At 31.7% G+C, this 21,151-nt stretch overlaps 1 protein-coding gene across 1 annotated transcript in view; it reads right to left on the reverse strand.

Moving 5' to 3' along the window:
• ANAPC1 (anaphase promoting complex subunit 1) overlaps positions 1 to 21,151 on the reverse strand; it is a 141,768-nt gene that overhangs the window by 20,753 nt on the left and 99,864 nt on the right. The window contains exons 39-44 of the mRNA XM_051975808.1: positions 19,195 to 19,281; positions 4,853 to 4,970; positions 3,958 to 4,035; positions 2,889 to 2,956; positions 1,743 to 1,881; positions 729 to 815 (exon numbers count right to left, since the gene is read on the reverse strand). Of these exons, the coding sequence (XP_051831768.1) occupies positions 729 to 815; positions 1,743 to 1,881; positions 2,889 to 2,956; positions 3,958 to 4,035; positions 4,853 to 4,970; positions 19,195 to 19,281 (577 nt within the window). The remainder of the gene's footprint in view (positions 1 to 728; positions 816 to 1,742; positions 1,882 to 2,888; positions 2,957 to 3,957; positions 4,036 to 4,852; positions 4,971 to 19,194; positions 19,282 to 21,151) is intronic.

Below are 21,151 nucleotides of genomic sequence, written 5' to 3' on the forward strand. Positions count from 1 at the left end.
ATGGGCAAAGAATTTATCACCAAAGTAGCCAGCCTATTAGTGGATGGGCTTCTCTATAATAAACTAAATTGGTTCTTAGAAAGCAGGTAGTTGCAGAGGCTGTACTTAAAGCTTTTTTCAACATAGTACAACCTGCCAGAGCTATATTCCCATTGGCATAGACTTCAAAAACTTCATAATGAAATGAACTTTATGTAGTTGGTAGTATTGTATATTATATAAGCAACAGTATTATGACCAGTAACACAAGTTGAATTTTGTAGGATGGACAGTAAATCAATGGAACATATTATCTCAAGAGATACAAGCAAGTGAAAATAAAAATATAAGTTCAAAAATGTCTTAGTTAAATCCAGAAAGATGTATACTATAAGTTATTAAAGGAAATGAGGTTTTTGAGAGCATGTCCCTAACAAATCTATCATGATGGATGATAAAGTACCTTTTAGTAATCATTCTTTAATGCCACTATCAAAACATGAGGCTATAAATAGATTTCTTATTTAATTCTCAACGCATTTCTTATATCCTTAAATTCAATTACTGAAGCTTTAAGACTATGGACAGTTTTTTCCTTTTCTTTTTTTTCCCCTTTGTTTCACAGAGAAATGTTTCATTCTGCTGCTATCAATTTTTAAAGGTTAAAAAATGCTTTTTTATTGTCCATAAACTAACAGGAAAAACAACAACAACAACAAAAAATGAGCAATGATACTTTAATAAAATACCTGGCCCAAGTTCACAGTTGGTTTGCAGAAATATTCAGCAAATGACAAAAGTGCTGGATCAGAGGTGAAAGCTGAAATAGCTTCTGGCTAAAAGAAAAGAGAATATAAATAAGCCTCAGGAGTTATTCATTGCTCCAACTTAAGTATATAGTTATATATAACAGACCTTTTTCCTTTGAATTATAATTCACTAAAACTCCTATTAGGCTCAAAAAGAAAATTTAATGGAGCTTATTCAAATTCCTGCTAAAAGAGTATATATGACATCTGGATAAGCAAGTAAGAAATTAGGCTGTATATCTGTTAAACACTAACCATAAAAAACTTCTCCTAATTCTCTCAAAGAGACCATACTCCATATTCTCAATGAATGTCTGATTAAAATTAATCTAAGGCTCAAAAAAAATTTGATTATTAAAAAAAACCAAAAATCATATTGAAAGAAGGAAGAAAGAATAATTAAAAAGTCATAAAACAGAAGTTTTCAGTATATTCTATGCTCTTTTCAAAATACCTGAGACAGAGTTAGAAAGGATTTCAGAGACTATCCACAACAATAATATCAAATTCAAGGAACTTAAAGGTTAAAGATTTGAATTTGGTTGCTTTATGGCATGTTTACTAATTTTTAAAACTTCTAAAATTTTTATATTAACATCAAGTATATAAATGTATTAGAAAAAAGAAAATTTTTGAGTGTGACAATACCTGACAAAAGACAAATCTTGACCAGTACTGGGATTAACTAATGGGATAAACTAAATTCCTAAAAAGTAATGTTATTAAACATATAATATGCCACTTTTTCTGCTGTTAGAAGATAAACATGAATAAGAAGGCTGATAGGTTTACACATAATACCATGAGTGACCCCAAACACCAGTCACTATTAGACAAATCAGTCTTTCACTACAAAGAGTCACCAAGAAAAAACATTTAAAGACCAATAGAAACTAGCGTTGTAACTGTTCTTTTTCTCCTATTCTTTATTCCTTTTATGTTTATCAACATTACCTTAAAAGCTCTGGCTTCAGAATTTCTATGAGTGACTGTTTGTGCCAACAAACTTTGCCAGCCCATTGGATCTTCTTTGTAGGAGAGCTGTCCAGCCCTGAGTTTCACATATAAAACCCCATCTTTGGAAAGAATTGATCTGGAAGAAAACAAGATTGAATTCAGGATACACTGTTACTGGTAATTCTTGGTAGTTACAAAGTGTGGTGATCTGCAGTAGAATGCTCCTATGTTTCCAGAGTCCAGGGTTAGTTCCTGGAAGAAAACAAGGCTATTTGCTCAGAATACTTTGCTGCCTCTCATTTCTGTTACTTGTTTGTCTGGACTTTGGAGGAGGACGGAGCATTGTGACTATTTGTCCTTAATCTTAGTATCTTCTCTCTTTTGATGCTCTCTGATTCATCTTATCCATCTTGTTTGTACACAATTAGCTGTACAGCATCTCCTCCATTAGACAGTAAGAGATCCTTGAGAGAAGGAACTATTTGTTGCCTTCCTTTGTATTTCCAATGCTCAACACAGTGCCTGGCATATAGCAGATGATTAATTCATGTATGACAGCTTGACCTGACTTATTCTGATGCCGCTAACAGTTATATGACCACAGGAAAGTCATTTAACTCCTCAGTTAGAAATGGGGCCAATAATGTCTGTTATATTTATCTCACAGATTTTTGTAAGAATAAAGCTCATTTGTAAAGCATTGAATAAATATATGTATATGCATATATGTATATCTGCAGGTAGTAAAAACACTATATAAATGGCAGTAGAATATAAGCTCCTTGAAGACAACGACTTGTTTCATTTCTTTCTCTCAGAGCCTAGTACAATATTATGAATATAACATGTACTACTCACTGTTTATTGAATTCAATTATCATATAACTACAGCATTAGTTCTGAAAAAACTCTTGCAGGTCATTATATTCTTTTATTTTATTCATAAAATAGGACAAGCCTATAAAATATTTCATTGTTAAGTTTATGACATAACAAATAGCCTAATTAATATTCTAGTTATTATTAGTTGTAAAATTAGTTATAAAATAATATTCTAATTATTGTTTAAATAAAAACAATCTTTCTATTTGAACATCTCCTATGCTCTACAAAAGGGTACAACACAGATTTCAATGTACTTACTTCAAGTGATGAATTCCTTTACTTAAATCTATAAGCAATTCCCAATATCGTGGGCCTTTCACTTTAATCTGTCAAGATAAATATATAAATATTGATATGCTTATTAGAGCAAGAAAGATTTAAATTATTTGAAAGAAATGATATTAATAAAAACTGGAATGCACTTCTAGACTAGCTAAGTGGCTTTATTTCTAAGTGCTATGGAATATAACCAGATGAATTCCTTTTGCCTACATTTAGGCTACCTATCTCAAATTTCTCTCTACTTCAATCCATTCTCCATTCAGTTACTAAAGTGATTTTCCTAAAACCTAGGTCAGATCATATGACCCCAACTCAACAGATTCCAATGACTTCTTATTGCTCCCAGGATCAAAAACAAAATGCTCTATTTGGCATTCAAAGCTCTTCATAACTTAGCTTCCTCCAACCTTTCCAGTTTCCTCATCTCTTATTGTTCAACACATATTCTTTAACCTAGTAACAACGGCCTCTTTGCTGTTATGCAAACAAGACACTGCATCACTCTTGCTCTGAGCATTTTCTCTGGTTGTCCCCCATGCACAGAAACACTCTCCTTCCTCCACTCTCACTACTGATCTCCCTGACTTTCTTTAAATCCCAATTAAAATACTACTGTCCTTTAGAGGAAGCCTTTCCTAACCTCTTTTAATTCAGGAGCTTTTCATTATTTTCTATTAATCATGTATACAAGCTCACTTCATATATATATATATTTGTTTGCCCCAATTAGATTGCAAGCTTCACAAGGACATTAGCCTCTTTTGTATCCCCAAGTGCTTAGCACAGTGGTAGCCAAAGAGTAGATGCTTAATCAAAATGTACTGATTAATATTCAAAATTTCTATGAAAGTAAATAACCTCACTACACGACCTGTTTAGCATTTTAAAACCTGAAATTGTTATAATTAGGTGACATTTTCCATAATGCAGGAGGGAGGGGGAAAAGGAAACAATTTTTCACATATTTAGTGTTATTCTGATTAAACTAATTCATTATATATGTATGTATTCACAAATGGAAGTACCATATCTTATCCCAACTTACCTGTTTTAAAAGGTGAAGCTCAGGAAGCAGTGTAGGTGCCATTAGCTCTTCTGTTGTTTCTTCATACCACTGAGTACCCTTTGTATCATCAAAGGAAGAAGAGCTCAGTACAGTGTGCTTGATGGAAGCCAGAATGTAAAAAAGACTCAATTTCCCATTGATTCTTTTATTAAATGTCTCATTAACCACCAAAAGCCAAAATCAACATTGTTCTCTAATTTAGAGGTACATAATATGAAAAAGCATATGCTGATTTGTAATATATTTGTGTATCTTAAATTGCTAATTCCCTGAATAAGATTCCCAAGCTACCTTGTACTCTGCATCATGCTGAACAGTTTAGGAGGGCACATGTAAAACAATACAACACTTTTTTTCCCCCCAACATTTTTCAATCAAGAAAAAAATAGGTGAAAAAGACTGACAGAACATCTAGACCTCAGACAACACTTTTTTATAGAAATACAAAAAAGTATCAAACACAATTTGACTAGAGTAAAGTAGCAGAGTCTTATTCATAACTAAAATCTTAACTGTGCAATAGACTATAGGAGCCATCAACCTCTAATTCTAACATTCAGAGGTAATTGAAACTTTAGGTCTCTAATCCTATCTTATCTAGTCCAACTCCCCCAATTTACAGAAGAGAAAACTAAGGCTCAGGGAAGTAAAAAACTAAAGCTGTGATTCTAACCGAAGTCCTTCACTTGGAGTCACTCTTTCTACTATTTCATACTACTTGGATAATTGGTGTTATTTAATTTTTAAAAAAAGATTAACACAGAAGCATCATAACAAAGAATGACAGTGGGGAAAATGGTGAAATAAACTAAGACACTAAATAAGTTATGTATGTGATGAGGAAGGAGAGGGACACCTGGGAGAAAAAAATTACCTTGTACGTAACCTCTAATAATGCATAGCAAGGTGTATTTGTATCTACATCAACAGGAACAAGAAGTCTTGGTTCTGCTGCTAGTACATACAAGTGTCGAAGAGCCTGGAGATGATACCTATTAACAGAAAATACAGGTATGGGGTTAGAAAAACTGTATAGTCTCTAAAATTTTCATTTTTCTACAAGCCCAAAATGAGAGAAATAATAATAAGACTTCATTCAGCCATCTAGAGTCCGTTTCTGTAACTAATGTTTCATCTTAACACTTTTGAAGGGAACAGAATATCAAGGAGAGATTCTATGCAAACCTTTAGTCTACCAAGACTTATCAACCTCATTTCCTTGTCTAAACACACATTTTGTAATTGGGGAGTAGATAAACAGGCTTTCCAAATTCTTGCTTTAACTGAAACTTAGTTGTCTGGATCAAACTCCTCTATGTAGAATTCAAGGTCCTCTAAAAAACAGAATAGTACTATCCTACTTTTGATTGTATTATTCTAGTCTACTCCCCTGCACACATTCTACTGTCCAGCCAAATTAGTCTTCTTATTGTTCTTACATGCTTTTCTATCTCTTACTCTATGTACCTTTGTGTTAGTCCTCAGCCTTCTAGAATACCTGGCTTACTGAAAGAGCCAGTTTATCATTCAATAGCTCTTCTCTCTTTAAAATCCAAAGTCCTAAACATGAAATGGTATGTATTCCTTGTCTCTCTTAACACCCTCTTTTGACTCAAAAGACTTTAAAGTCTTTTGACTTTAGACTTCTTTACTCAACTACAATGTTTCTCTTGAAAGTTACCAATGATTTCTTAAATACCAGATATGCTTTTTGCATAATATGATAGTATTTTATTTTTTCTAAATAATATATAATTTTCAGCATTCATTTTTGTAAACTTTGTCTTCCAAATTTTTCTTCTTCCTCTCTTATCTCCTCCCCCTCCCCAAGCCAGTAAGCGATCTGATATAGATTAACTCTGTTCAATTCTTTAAATATATTTCCACATTTGTCATGTTGTCCAAGAAAAATCAGATCATGGGGCAGCTAGGTGACACAATAGATAGAGCATCAGGAGGACCTGAGTTCAAATCTGGTCTCAGACACTTAACATTTCCTGGTTGTGTGACCCTGGGCAATTGCCTTAGCCAAAAAAAAAAAAGAAAAGAAAAGAAAAGAAAAGAAAGAAGGAAAAAGAAAAATCAGATCAAAAGGGGGAAAAAAACACAAGGAAAAACAAACAACAACAAAAAGGTGAAAATACTATGTTTCAATTCACATTCAGTCTCTAGGTTTCTCTTTCTGGATGCAGACGGCATTTTCCCATCCCAAATCTATTGGGATTGTCTTGAATCATTGCTTTGTTGAAAAGAAGCAAATCTATCACAGTTGATCATCACATAACCTTGTTGTTAATATGTATAATGGTCTCCTGGTTCTGAACACTTAACTCAATATCAGTTCATGAAAGTCTTTTCAGGCTTTTCTGAAAACAATCTGCTCATCATTTCTTAGAGAACAATAATATTCCATTACATTCATATACCACAACTTATTAAGCTGTTCCTCAATTTATGGGCATCCACTCAATTTCCAATTCCCTGTCACTATAAAAATAAGCTGCTACAAACATTTTTTGCACATGTAGGTCCTTCTCCTTTTCTGAGTTGTTTGGGATACAGACCCAGTAGAGACACTGCTGTTATCAAAAAGGTAGGTTTTACACTAATTTCATGACCTCATGACTTTCACAGGTTATATTATGTTCTTGCAGATGACTCTCAGACCTATATATAAGTTCTGCCCTATTCTCTAGTCCTATAATATCAACCAATTAGACATTCCAAACCACATGTCCCATAGATACCTGAACCTCAATTGATTTCAAACAGAACTCATCTCTCCCCCTCCCCCAAACACAACTGTCTTCTACATTTTCCTATAATTTAGGAACCACCATCCTCAAGTCACTCAGGTGCATCTTTGACTCCAAAGATGACAATATCTTTTCTCAACAATTTATTTTCAATCGGTTACCATATCTTGACATTTTACTCTCCATAACAATACTTAAATACATGCCTTTTCCTCCATTCACAAAGTGACCATTCTAGTTCTGCATAGCATCATTCTGCTAAAGTACTACAACAGCTTTCTGATTGGTCTTTTCCTTTTCCACTGTCTTCACAGAGATGTCAAGGTTACTTTCCTATAGCATAAATTCTAAGGCATATAGCATACTTTTTTATTCATTATTAATATAACATCTGAAGTTGTTTATAATCTAGTCCTCCTCCTTTTTCCCAGCTTTATCATAATATTATATCCCACCATGTACTCTTTTATCCAGCCAAATTAAATTTTTTCTTATTCCTTTTAAATAGTATTCCATCTTAACTTTGTATATTTGCATATCATCTGCCTCTCAGTTGCTAGTTTTTTCAAGTTAGCAAAAGTATCTTCTACATGAGGCCTTTCCTGATTGTCCCCAATTGCTAGTGCTTTCCATTCTTCCCTCCAAAACTGTCTTTGATCTATTTTGATCTGCCTAATATGTATCTATCCGTACACTTTTATTTTCCCAATATAATAGAAACTACTTAAGAACAAACACTATTTCCATTCTTATCTTTGTATTTCCAAATTCTACTACAGTGTTTGGCAAAATGAAAGTGTAGAATAAGTGCTTTTTGATTGATTTCTATTTTTGATATTTCAATGCTTATATAATCAGAGTTACACAAGTTTGCTTGCCTCAGAGCTTACACAACCATTAGAGTTAGATGTCAAAAGTAATAATAAATTAAAAGATTTATTGTTGATTGTGCTCATACTATAAAACTAACTTTGCTATTTATCTTAGCTGCTAGCCATTCTTCCATTTAATTGCAACATCTTTGTTTTTTATTTTCATTTATACTGAGAATAAGAATATGGCTATGGTTCAGTTTCTCCAATAATGCAATTAGGTCTTTAGACAAAGATGATATATTAAGAATACTAACAGTTAAATATGTACATAATGTATTTGATAAGAAATATAGACAATCCAAAAAACTGTACAAACTTCTAATATTCGTCTTTTTTTGATACTCTGCCAAAAATACTGAAGTACAAGGAGACTGTACAGGACAGTGGTTTCATGAGACATAATACACTTTTATCATCTAATTACTAGATAACCTCATACTAATGAGCCTCTTCATATGTCTTCAGAGAGAAAAGTCTGTGTAAAACATAATAAAAATCTTTCCAGATTGGTACAATTCCCAAAGTGGAATATGCCACTAATTTAATCTTTAGTGCTCAGGTTTCTCACTGCCATCTACAAACAAGAATAAACTGAAACAAGACACTTTATAAAGGAAAACAAAGCTTGGTGAAGATACATATAAAATTCTACACTTATCACTGCTTTAAAAAATCATCTGAATATATAGAGAATGAGAACATATGGATAAACAATTTATATGACTTAGAGCCATATGGGAAATTGTGTCTAAGTCCAGATATACCTTGTCATCTCAAAACAGCTAGAAATGCACTAAAATTTTTAAAAAAATTTAATAAAAGAAAGAAAAAAGTTATCTCCCTGTTCCCAGGAAGAAAACTTCTAAAGAGGGTGTGGAGAGATGGGAGAAACCCATCAAATCTCAAGAAAAAGAGAAAGCAAAAATAAATTTTAAAAATTACTTCATATTAAAAAAAAACCCATTATGGAACAAAAATGTCAAGAGAAATTTGCATGAAAAGAGGATAATTATGCAATTACACAATTAGAAACCCAGAAAATACAAAACGCACAAGAACCTAGATCTCTTTAGATGTTGGAAAGCCTACTACAAAAGTTATAGAAAGAGATAAGTAGAGAAATGAGAGTCTTAATGAAAAAATTCAAGATGACTTAGACCAGAAAAGGAAAAATTTTAAATAAATAAGTGAAAACCCTGAAAATGGAATGGAGAAAGAATCCAAAGGGTCAATGATACAATAATTCTTAAAATAAAGTAAAACTGGTTAGAAATTTACAATTTTTAAAAAATTGATTTAAGAAATAAAGACTTGAAGAGAAAAATGGAAAAAATCACTAGTCTGCTAGAAAAGTAAAATGAAACAAAATATCTTAAGATGGTAGAATTATAAAATCAAAAGACACTAACAAATACTAGAAAGAGGAAGGAAAATTTAGAATATTAAAAAAATGTATCAGTACTTCCGCCATGAAGAAAAACTAAGGTTAATTCACCAAGAAATGTTATTTTGAAGCTCCAAAGTTTCTAAGATTATAAGGAAAATATTTCAAGTGCTGATGAAACACAAAACACATTTCAAGGAATTCTAAACAAAATTATCCAGGACAACTCACCAACAATAAAGGCTGAAATAATGTGGAAAATGGATTGTATCTAAGAATAACTTATCCTAAAAATTCATCATACTCTTATAAGAAGGAGAAGAGCAGAGAAGAGAGCCTCATGAATCATAACCCTGTCTGGATGTAACAAAGAAAAGTTGAAAAAAGATGAAGGAAGTGATTCCTGTATTACTATCCAGCAGTGTCACTACTGGATCTGTATTCCAAAAAGATCATAAAAGGAAAAGGGCCCACCATGTGCACAAGAATTTATAGCAGCTCTATTTTTTGGTGGCAAAGAATTGGAAAATAAGTGGATACTCATCAATTGAGAAATGGCTGAATAAGTTGTGGTATATGAAACCAATGGAATATTACTGTTCTATAAGAAATGATGAACAAGTTGATTTCAGAAAAGCCAGGAGAGATTTATATGAACTGATGCTGAATGAAGTGCTCAGAACCAGAAAAACATTGTACACAACAACAGCAAGACTGTGATGATCAACTACAAGGACTTAGCTCTTCTCAGCAATTCAATGATTCAATGCAATTTCAATAAACTTTGGATGCAAATGCCATCCGCATTTAGAGAGAGAACCCTATAGAATGAAGGCGCACTTTTTTTCCCCTTGTTTTTCCTCCCCATTCTTGTGGTTTTTCCCTTTTGCTCTGATTTCTTTCCAACATGGATCACATGGAAATATGTAAAAAATGAATGTACATGTATAATTTTTTAAATAAAATTTAACACATTATTTAAATAGAAAAAAGAAGATGAAGAGAAGGCAGACAAGTGATTTTTTTTTTCTCAATGGGGAAAATCAGATTATTCTAAGAAATACTTAAAATCAGGCTGCAAGTGCTGATTTTTTTTTTCTTTCTTTCAAAAAAATGTGAGGAAAAAATTCTAACAAAATTTAATGGAGGGAAAAATTAAACCCAATAGTCATAACCATGAATGTGAATGGTATGAACTCACATACAAAATGGAGAAGCACAACAGAATACATTAGAAAGTAAAATACTAAAATTTGTTCTATTTAAAAAAAAAACAATCTGAAGATATCTAGCGTTAAAATGAGGGGTTGGAGTAGAATGTATTCCTCAGTTGAAGAAAAAAAAAAGCAGAAATGGCAATCAAGGCAACTGTAAAAACAGATATTGTTTAAGAGCGATAAACAAACTGAAAAATGCCTTAAGGCTTTAAGGCACTATAAGATAATAAATGAATATTAATATTAACAATAAATATATTTGTGTCTATAAGTGTATATGCTGACTGATCAGCATAGCATAAAAGCAATTACTGGGAAAAGTGATTTAACTCCACAAACACTTATAAATAATAAGACAAAACTTCATGTGACATTAACAGATCTCTTTTAAACTTACACACATGTAATAGCTAAATTAGAAACAAATTTATGTTCTTAATAGAATGTAAGCAAAGCTACATGTATTACATCTAGCTTTGGAAATCATTGAATTAGAATATTAAGAAGAATAATTCTTTCACAATACTTAGAGGCATTTTAAAATGAAGTGATTATGTGAGAGAATGTATAATAAATATACATTACTGAACTTATACATCAAGGAGCTTATTAACAATGGATTAAATGAAGTTTAAATTACATTATCCTAAATAATATTAACCCTAGATAATGAAAGTTTAAAGAACAAGTGAAAATGTTTTAGAAAGACAGAAAACTAATATACTGATGTTGAAGGGGTAAACTGGTTCAATCAATCTAAAGAGCGATTTTCACTTATGGTAGGACTAGATATCCATACTTTTTGACCCAAAGATGCTATTGCTAGGGATCCCAAGTTAGTCAAAGACAAACAAACAAAAAAGTTCCTACATTCTCCAAAATACACCAAAATATTTATAGCAGGACTTATTGTAGCTGGAAACAAAGAAGATGCCCATTGACTGAGAAATGGCCAAACAAATTATGGCACATGAATATAAAAGTAAACTACTGTGCCATAAGAAATGAAGACTCTAAATACAAGGGAAGAAAGATATGAACTGATGCAAAATGAAATAATCAGAACCAGGAAAACAATACACATAATAACCATAGTGATATAAATGGGAAGAATGGGGAAAAAAACAGCATATTATAAAATTATAATTATCAAAAAGTTTTAGTCAAAAAAAGAGATATGAGAAAGTATTTCCTTTCTACCTCTGCAGAGGAAAAAGAAACTATAAATGTGCAACATAACAGTGTCAAACTTGGTTGATGTACTGTTTTTTTTTTTTCATCTTCTTATAAAATTCTTTATTATAAAAGATACATCTTGGAAAAGATAAGATAGAAAGGAAATTTTGAAAAATAAAAATGATGTAAAATCAGCATTATCCATAATAACTTATAAAAAGAACACATTATTGTTAACAAAAAATTTAGAACAATTTGAGAAATATACCCAAAATTCTGGGATACAACTACAACAGTTTGTAAGGGAATATTTATATTGCATTGTTGCAGTAAATTTATAAGAGCAGGAAGGTGGCAAAGTATGTAGAACACTGAGCCTGGAGTCAGGAAGACTTCTCTTTTAGAGTTCAAATATGACTTCGACTCACATACTAGTTGTGTAACCCTGGGCAAATCACTTAACCTTGTTTGCCTCAGTAAAATGAGCTGGAGGAGGAAATGTCAAACGACTCCAATATGCCTACCAAATAAGAAAACCTCAAATGAAGTCATAAAGAGTTGGACATGACTGAAACTGAATGAACAATAGTCAATGTATATATTCATTTCCTTATTGTACTTATATGACTTTACAGCAGTTCATGTAAGTTTTCTCAAGCTTCTCTGTAGCCTTTCCATTTAATGTTTCTTATGACAGTCATATTTCACAATGTTGTGCTATACTAAAATTTCTTCACTTCCCAAGTGATGGATAACTAATTTTGTCTCCAACTCTTTTCTGTTACAAAAAATGCTCTGCAGTTAAGCATAAATACAAGCCTTCTTTACTAAAAGTCAGCTCAAAACAAGTAGAGAGATACTGATTGTTCATAATTGGGCCATATCATTATACTAATGCTACCTAAATTAATTTACTTAGTGATAAATCAATAAAACTACTAAAGGATTAAAGAATTAGGAAAAATATTTTTTAAATTCATTTGATGGAACAAAATTGGAGATTCTTAAGAGAAATAATGAAAAAAAAAAAAAAAGGTCAAAAAGAAAAGAACCTAGCAGTACCAGATCTGAAACCATACTATAAAGAAGTAATCATGAAAATTATTAGGTAGAGGCTAAAAAAATAGAAAAGTCAATCAAAGGGAACAGATTAAGTATGATACAGGAGCAAAAGAACATAGCAACACAGCGTTTGATAAATCCAAAGACCGCAACTAATGAGTTAAGGACTCACCATTTAACAAAAACTGCTGGGAAAACTGGAAAGCAGTCTGGCAGAAATTAGGTTTAGAACAACATCTCACACCACATACCACAATAAGCTCCAAATGGATACATGACCTAGATATAAAAGGTCACATTATAAATAAATTAAAGGAGCAAAGAAGAAAATAAAAATAGCTTTCAGAACTATGGATAGGAGAAGAGTTCATAGGATCACAAAAAATAAACAATTTTGATAAAAATTTTTTAAGTTTTTGTATAAACAAATCAATGCAGTTAATACTAGAGATGGAATACTTGGTTAACTTGGAAAAATCTTTGCAGGAAGTTCCTTTGATATATGCCTCAAATCCAAGCTATATCAGCAACTGAAGCAAACATATAAGAATGACAACCATTCTCTAAAATATAAATCAACAAAGGATATGAACAGTCCATTCTCAAAGGAAGAAAACCAAGCTCTCAATCATATGAAAAAAAGACTGCATTTATTGTTCAAAGAAATGCTAAATAAACCAACTCTGATGTTTCACTTCCCACCTACCAGACTGGAAAAGATAATAAAAAAAAGAAAAAAAAACATAATTATTGAAGGAATTGTGGGAAAATAGGCACATAGGTAAACTGTTGGTAGAATTGTGAATTGATTCAGTTACTATGGAAAACAATATGGATCAATGCCTTTAAAAAGTCACTAACTTGTGTATATCCCTTGACCTAGCAAAACCATTATCAGTCTTATAACCTAAAGATTTTAAAGAATGAGATAAATGATTCATAAACACAAAATTATTGATAGCTCTTTTTGTTGAAGAAAAGAATTAAAAATAAAAGGGATGTTCATGAATTGGGGAATGGCAGGACAAATTCCAATATATTAATATAATGGGATTTTGCCCTAAGCAATGGTGAAAGGGATGGATTCAAAAGATCCTGGGAAGTACTGTATGAACTGATGCAGAGTGAAATGAGCAGAATCAAAAAACTTCATATATAGTTGAGTCTCTGGAGTCACAAAGAATCAGATAGAGCTAAATGAATTAACAACAAAATGACAAAGCAAAACAATTCAACAACTCTGATCAATGCAATGATCAACTATGATTATAGAGGACTCAGTGATCCTACCTTCTTTCTAAGGAAGAGATAATAGATGCAAGTTGTACAATAAATCATGCCTTTCTGGATACAATAAATGTGTGAATGAATGTCTTTTGATTGCCTATACTTATTTGCATTTTTCCTTTTTTGTATTGAGGGGAGGGGGGCATTAGGGTGCGTGAATTATGGGCAGAAGAATGGTAGCAGCAATAGTTACAAAAAGAGGAAATTAAAGAAGAGAGGCTTTTTTTTTTAATGCACAGAAGAAAACAAGGAAATTTAGAAGGAAAGATCAACAAGTGGTTCAGCTTCAAAAGTAACATGTTAAATTTATTGGATATATGTCTATGTGCTCACATGTATGCACACATACATGTATATACATGTGACTGCATACATGAAATGTATCATGCTGTACACATATGCATGTGTGTATGTGTATACATGTATATGTTTATATTTACATAAATACACACATATATAAAAACACCAGAGTTTATAAGACATCCAGTCACATGATTCCCTCTGAACTCGTGAAAAATATGTGTCTAGCAATGGGATAAAAAGATCAAAGGGTATGGGGACTCAGTCATTTCTTGATACAGTTATAAGCTGCTTTTAAGGATGGCTAGACCAACATTTTGTCTGTGTGCTTTTTTCCACTCACCGCCCCTTCTAAAACTGAATGTTCTCTTCTGTGTCTTAGCCATTTTCCTGGGAGTGAGGATAAAACGTCAGAACTATTTTGATTTCACTTTTCTTATTATAAGTCAGAAAATGGAGAAACTGTCAATGTGTTTAATAATAGTTTGCAATAATTCTTTTGAAAATGGTTTATTTCTATCCTTTATATTCACTAGGGAATGGCTTTTAGTCTTATATTTTTGCATTAGTTCTTAACATATTTTAGACATTAGACTCTCAAGAGATGTTTCAAGGGAAAATGTCTTTATATGTTGGAAAGTTTGTTGATTATTAAGTTCACAATAAAAAAGGAAATCAGAGGCCTGGATTTTCATTTTAGCTTTGCCACTTAAAAGCTCTATGTCCTAGGACAAATCATTGACCTCTGAAAGTCATGGTTTCCTCTTCTGTGAAGTAATGATATAATAATATTTAACTATCTACTTTAAAGTGTTATCATGAGTTAAATAAAGGTATCTGTTAAAAAAATGATTTCTATAATTTAAATGGTACCTGACTTGATTGTATATTAAATTTTTAGTGGGATGTATATTTTTATCTTGCTGTGGTATGTGGTACAAGATGCTGATTTAAATTTAAATTTTGCTACCAAATTTCTTTCTGGTTTTCTACAGTGTTTTATGTTCCTTGGTTTACCTACTTCTGTTAACTTCAATTGTTGCTGATTCTTCATTTAGTTTATTTCAATGATCTAATTTTCTAATTTCAAAACTAGCACCAAATAGTTTTTATGATTGCTAACATTATTTGTAACTAAGAAACACTTAAAGTTGTCCCAATAATACTAAGGGGTAAAGCAAAGATTGTCAATATCTCCACTGTTATTGGATTATTAGAATGCCAAAAATTGAAGGCATAATGATAAGATTTGTAGATTAAAATTCCCTACAAGTATTTTCCCTATAAAGTCATAATTTGAAAGAGGAATTTTTGAGTTATTTTTCACCAAAATAACCATTTTGATGGTAAGGCTTTCAGTTTCTTTCTTTTTTCACACAAAGATTTATTTAAGGGGAGCCGAAGATTGCTTTATTTCATAAAGATCCTTGACAGGAAGATAAGATCTATAAAGTCATCTTTACTTCTATTTTTAAGGTTTATAAATCAATAAAGGAATTTCCTTTTTTCTACTATATAAAGTAATATGACTAAATACCTCACCTTGGTAAATTCTAACACCACCATTAGAAAGAACATACAAAATTTCTGTACTTCTTTATGCTTTCTGATAATTTCTTTTCTTTTCTGTAAAATTAATCTAATCTAAAACCAAAATCCATAAGCTTCTATTGTCTAATCACTTTCCTGTTCACTCTTTAGAAGACAGTTGCTATGAAATGACAGATAAAACCAATAAGCACCTGAATAGTTAACTCAATAAGCATAGGCAAGAGGCAAAATTATCTCAGTGAAAACTGTTAAGTATATAGACAATTAATAGCTTATAAGGGGTAAGGCTAGACTTGTGATGTCACTGATTTGAAGAAACTGTACCATTGAAGATCTGTTGTGCAACTTATGATCTTAAAGAGGTGCATAGAACATTAAGAAGTAATATGATTGGCCCACGGTAACACAGTCAGTAGGTGTCAGAGATGAGACTTGAAAGGGCAGCTGGACGTCACAGTGCATAGAATACTGGCCCTGAAGGACCCAAGTTAAAATCTGGCCTCAGACACTTCATAGTTCTTAGTTAAGTGACTTTAAGCAAGTCACTTAAACCCAATAGTTTCAGGGGAGAAGGGGGGGGAGAAATAAGGTCTGACTTCAACTTAGGTCTTCCTGGAACCAAAATTAACTATTGACTAGGCCATGTTATATCTTTTCACTAAAGTCATAAAAAATTCAACAAATCCACAAATCAACCAATCAAAAAGAATTTGTCAAGTACCTATTATGTTCTAGCTATTATGCTAGGCAAAGAGGATTTACAAAATTAAAAAAAAAAAAAATGAAAAAGAAGCCCTGCTCTCAAGGACCTTACATTCTATCAGATGAGATAATATGCCAACACACACATATCTGCCTGTGCTGGGAGAGGCAGAATTTATTGTACATATACCCAACAATCCCTCCTATTCAATTAGCTGTCAAGCCCCATCTTTTCTACTTTCTTAACACATCTCAAATGAGTCTATTTCTCTCCTCTGACATTGCCACATGCTGGTACAAGCCCTCATTACCTGAAGAACACTGAAAGCAAACAACATTAAAACAGATAAATACAATTTGTAGAGGAAGAGATCACTAACAACTGGGGGAATTAGGAAAACCCTCCAGTAGATCACAGTGGCACTCAAGTTGAGTTTTGAAGAAAGCTAAGAGTCCCAAGAGGTAGAGATGAGAAAAGAATACATTTCAGAAACAAAGGCCAGCCTGTGCTAAAGCAGGGAGACTGGAGATGTTTGGTGAAAAGGTGACAGATAAATCTGGCTGCAAAACAGAGTAAGTGAAAGGGAGTAAATAAATCTGGAAGGCTAAGCTGGAGCCAAACCAAGAACTTTAAATGTCAACATGAAAAATTTTAATTTTATCCTGGAAGCAATATGGAATCTGAGCAAAGAAGACACAGTTATATTGTGCTCTTAAAAAAAAGATTATTCTGGCATCTGTTTAAAGATAGAATTGCAAAAGAATGAAACTAGAAGTCAGGAGTCCAATTAAAAGCTAATGGCATAAAGAGTCCAGGAAAGAGGTTGTAACTATAGGAGTAGAAAAGATTGAGGTGGAAAGAAAAGATGACAACTAAAGCTGAAGAAATCTCTCTTAGCACTGGGTCATGGTACGGAGAAATAAACTTTAATTTTAGGAAAGATAAAACTAAAACCTCTCTCTCAATGAGTGTATTACCATGTAGATGAGCAATAAAGTCTAAAATATGCCTGATGTCAGAGAATGATGAAATTCGTTCTCTAGAAACTGGAGAAAAAACAGAAGAGAACCATGAGAGATGTAGAAGTAATATTGATTAGACAAATGTACATAGACAGGTTTGTTTTTACTGCCAGTCACTCACTATGAGAGAGGGCTGGATGCAGAGTCAAAAGGCCAGGAATTAAATCTGCATAAAGTTACTTACTCCCTATGTGTCCATGGACAAGTCACTTAACTTTTTTAAGTCTCAATTTTCTCATCTGTGAACTGAAAAGGCTAGATAGAATTCTATGGCCTCAAAGATTCCTCCCAGCACCAAGCTTGGTGTAAAGGACACATAGACAAAAATGAAACAATTCCTTCTCTCATGGAACTCACACTGTATTATATTACATCTTCCTCCTAACCATTGAACTTATAAAATAGTTTTCTATGATAAAAGGAAAACTATGATTATGCTCAGGGTACTGTCATTCATTCATATCACTAGGTAAACATACTTGTTACCACTAAAAAAACCAGAGATCATCTTATTTATGGGTTAGTAATCCCAAAGTGAGTAGGCTTTATTATAATAGTGAGTCTCAATTTATCTAGTTACCTTAAAAGGAGTAAACAAGTTTAAATTAATTCTTGTACTAGAAAAATAGCATTGCTTTCATACTTTATTTCCACTGAGTAATAAAAGAACATAATTTTCCTATTTCCCATACCATTCAGTACTGTCATTTTTAAAAAGGTAATTTCAAAAGTATGTGGAAACCTGCATATCAAATTTGGTCATATTAACCAGGTGATACAGAAAATCTAGCTACTTGAGCATAAGATGCTAATAAATATTTCACATCATAATCAACTCTAGTTGTCATGGCAAATAGAGACTTCCAACAAGGCCCAAAGCTGCCAACAACAGAGAAGAGTTAACAGGGAGTAAGGGCTAAATTCATTCAGAAGAAAAAGCACCCATGTAAATGACCTGGTTCCCTAAAATGATAAATAAAAAGATATATAAATGACTTATCATTTTCTAGTATTTATGATCTTATACCTGCCATTAGTTCAGATATCTAGAAATAAACAGAATTATCTTTTAAAATATGGCATATATATGCACACTCAAAATTTTTGCATAAATATACACATAATCATTATAATACATAAGATGTAATATAAATATAGAAAGCAGAATTTAATGTTATCAAACAGTTTGAAATATTAATTTTTAAAATAGTGATACTGAAAAAGATTAAAGATACCTGGTCGATCATATATGTCTAATAAAACTATTACAGGAAATTAATTTCAAAAACTTCCTTTAAGATATTTAATATTTGAAGTCTTAATAAACCATATCATAGCAAAATTACAAAAGATTTTTAAAACACAAAGAAATCTATTAACATAATGCAGCATTAGTACATTATGCATTTTAAACTGGTTTTCTAGTAATAACCAACTGGAAAATGGCTAATTAGGAAATAAATAGGTTTGATTCTGACAACATCCTGTTCTATCTTAAGCTAGAAGTTTTGGAACCCTGTGGCAACCTGAACTATATGGATAGACCTATTCTCAAAATAATGTTCTTAAAAGACAAACACACACACATATATGAAACATGTATATATAAACTGAATAATAGTACAATTTTTTTCTTTTCAAGTTTACAGACACCTTGAAATCTCTACATAAATCCCAAGATTTAAAACTTTGAAAGGTAAATTCAGATATGAGAAAGTAAATTTCTAAAAAGTGAAATAAGAAATAAGTCTCTTCAAATGAAAGGACCGTTGTTTCCATATTTTAAAATTTAAAACTACATTCCTATGAAACTAAAAGCAATTAGAAAACTTCTCCTTAAATAATTTATGAAAACAGAACACTGAATAAATCATCCAACTCACCTATTGTCAGTGCTATGAACTGGAAAGTGGGGATAAAGTGCACAAAGAAGAGCAGCAATTGAAGAATTTGAAGTACTCAAGGAATATCTGCAAAACAAGATTCAAAAATTTATTACAGATATTACAGCTGGACCCAGTTTGCAAGTTACTGCTGAAAAACTCAGTTTGGATATTGTAGCAATTTGGAAGATGATTGGTTGGATGAACAAATATATCCCAAGTCAACAAAAGCTTTCTTTAAGACACATTTTAGAATTAATGAAAACAAAGTCAACTAATGATTCCCTAGATTAAAGAAGTAAGATTCTAAAAATAATAAAGTTTCTACTTATCTATTTTCAAAATCTTTTCAATTTAATTTTCAAAAAGAAACAAAGTTTCTCCAAACTTTGGAGTTCTCCAAACATGAAACCAGAAAACATCACAAATATTAAAAGAGTAGTATAGCAACACATTTACTCTCACACTCTAGTGGTCCAGAAAGGAATAAAAAAACTCTTTTAAACTTGAAATAGCATTCTTTTTGTTCTTCAGCATACTGTAAAATAAATCAATAAAGAAAAATGAAATCACATAATTAAAATTTCTGGATAGATATTCATTTAAACACAAAACCAAATAATAATACTTTTACAAATTCTATATTTACATATGAAAGGAATAGGATTTGCTTCTTTTCTAATCTTTTTATGATCACTAACACTATGGACACATATACATGTAGAATGTACCATGGTATATGATCTAAGGTATTGGTTTAAATCTATAATTTTTGTGAAACTGCTTTGTAGCTTTCCAAAACATTTTTAATCAAATATAAAGTTTTTCCTTAGGTAGCATATGTTTTTTACTTTGTTAAACACTGGCTTAAAGGGTTCTACTATTTCTAAATTTCCTTTTTCTACTCTGTATCAATAATCTATTTTTCTATTCTTAACTAACACCAGATAGTAACTGAATATAGTGTGAGATCTAAAAGTGAGAGTTCTTACTTCTTTTCTCTTAATGTTCTAATACATAGTTTTTCTTTTTTTTTGAATAAATTATAACAAGTTCTGTAAAGTATCCTCTTGATAAGTTAACTGATACAGCACTAAAAGTATAAATTAATTTTGGTAAAATTGCCATTTTTTACCATATTGGCACTGTCGAATCATGAGGACTAAAAATTCATACACCTATTTAGATTCTTATTTATTTTTTTAAGGAATGCTTTGTAATTGAATCTATACAGGTTTTTTGTGTACTTTATGAGGTCAATCACCAAATATTTTATGCGTTCTGTGGTTATCTGGAAGGAGATTTACCATTCTATTACTGTTTTGTTATGACTATATAAAATGTTGAACCATCCTCACATTTCTGGTATAAATTCTACTTATCATAATGAATGAGTTCTTGGACAACTGTGGTCTGATAGGATTTAATTTTAAAAATTTGAATCAATGTTCATTAATGACATGGCCTACAATTATCTTTCTGTAATTTATCTTTCCCAGATTTGGGTAGTGGATTGTATTTGTATCATAAAAGGACTCTGGTAGGATGTTTTCTTAATTTTTAAAACAATAATTTGTGGGCACTGGTACAAACCCTTCTTCAAATCTTTGACAGAATTCTCCTATGAATTCTTCAAATCCAGGAGATTTTCAGGGGAAAGGAAAACTGGTAAAGGTGGGCTAGTTCATTTACAGTTGGATCTATTTCCTTTTCTAAGCCAGCATTATTTAAAATCTCTACCTGTCTTCCAAGAGTTTGAATATTTTCTATTTTCATGCCCATAAGGCTATAAAACTGTGCATAGCCTTTGATCCATTAGTGCCACTACTGCGTCTATAGTCTAAGAAAATGGAAAAGGACCCACATATGCAAAAATGTTTCTAGCAGCCCTTAAGTTGGAAAATGAGAAGAAACCAATCAACAAGGGAATGGCTGAATAAGTTATAGTATATGAAAG

This window comes from Antechinus flavipes, chromosome 2, assembly GCF_016432865.1.
Source record: "Antechinus flavipes isolate AdamAnt ecotype Samford, QLD, Australia chromosome 2, AdamAnt_v2, whole genome shotgun sequence".
NCBI classification, from domain to species: domain Eukaryota; kingdom Metazoa; phylum Chordata; class Mammalia; order Dasyuromorphia; family Dasyuridae; genus Antechinus; species Antechinus flavipes.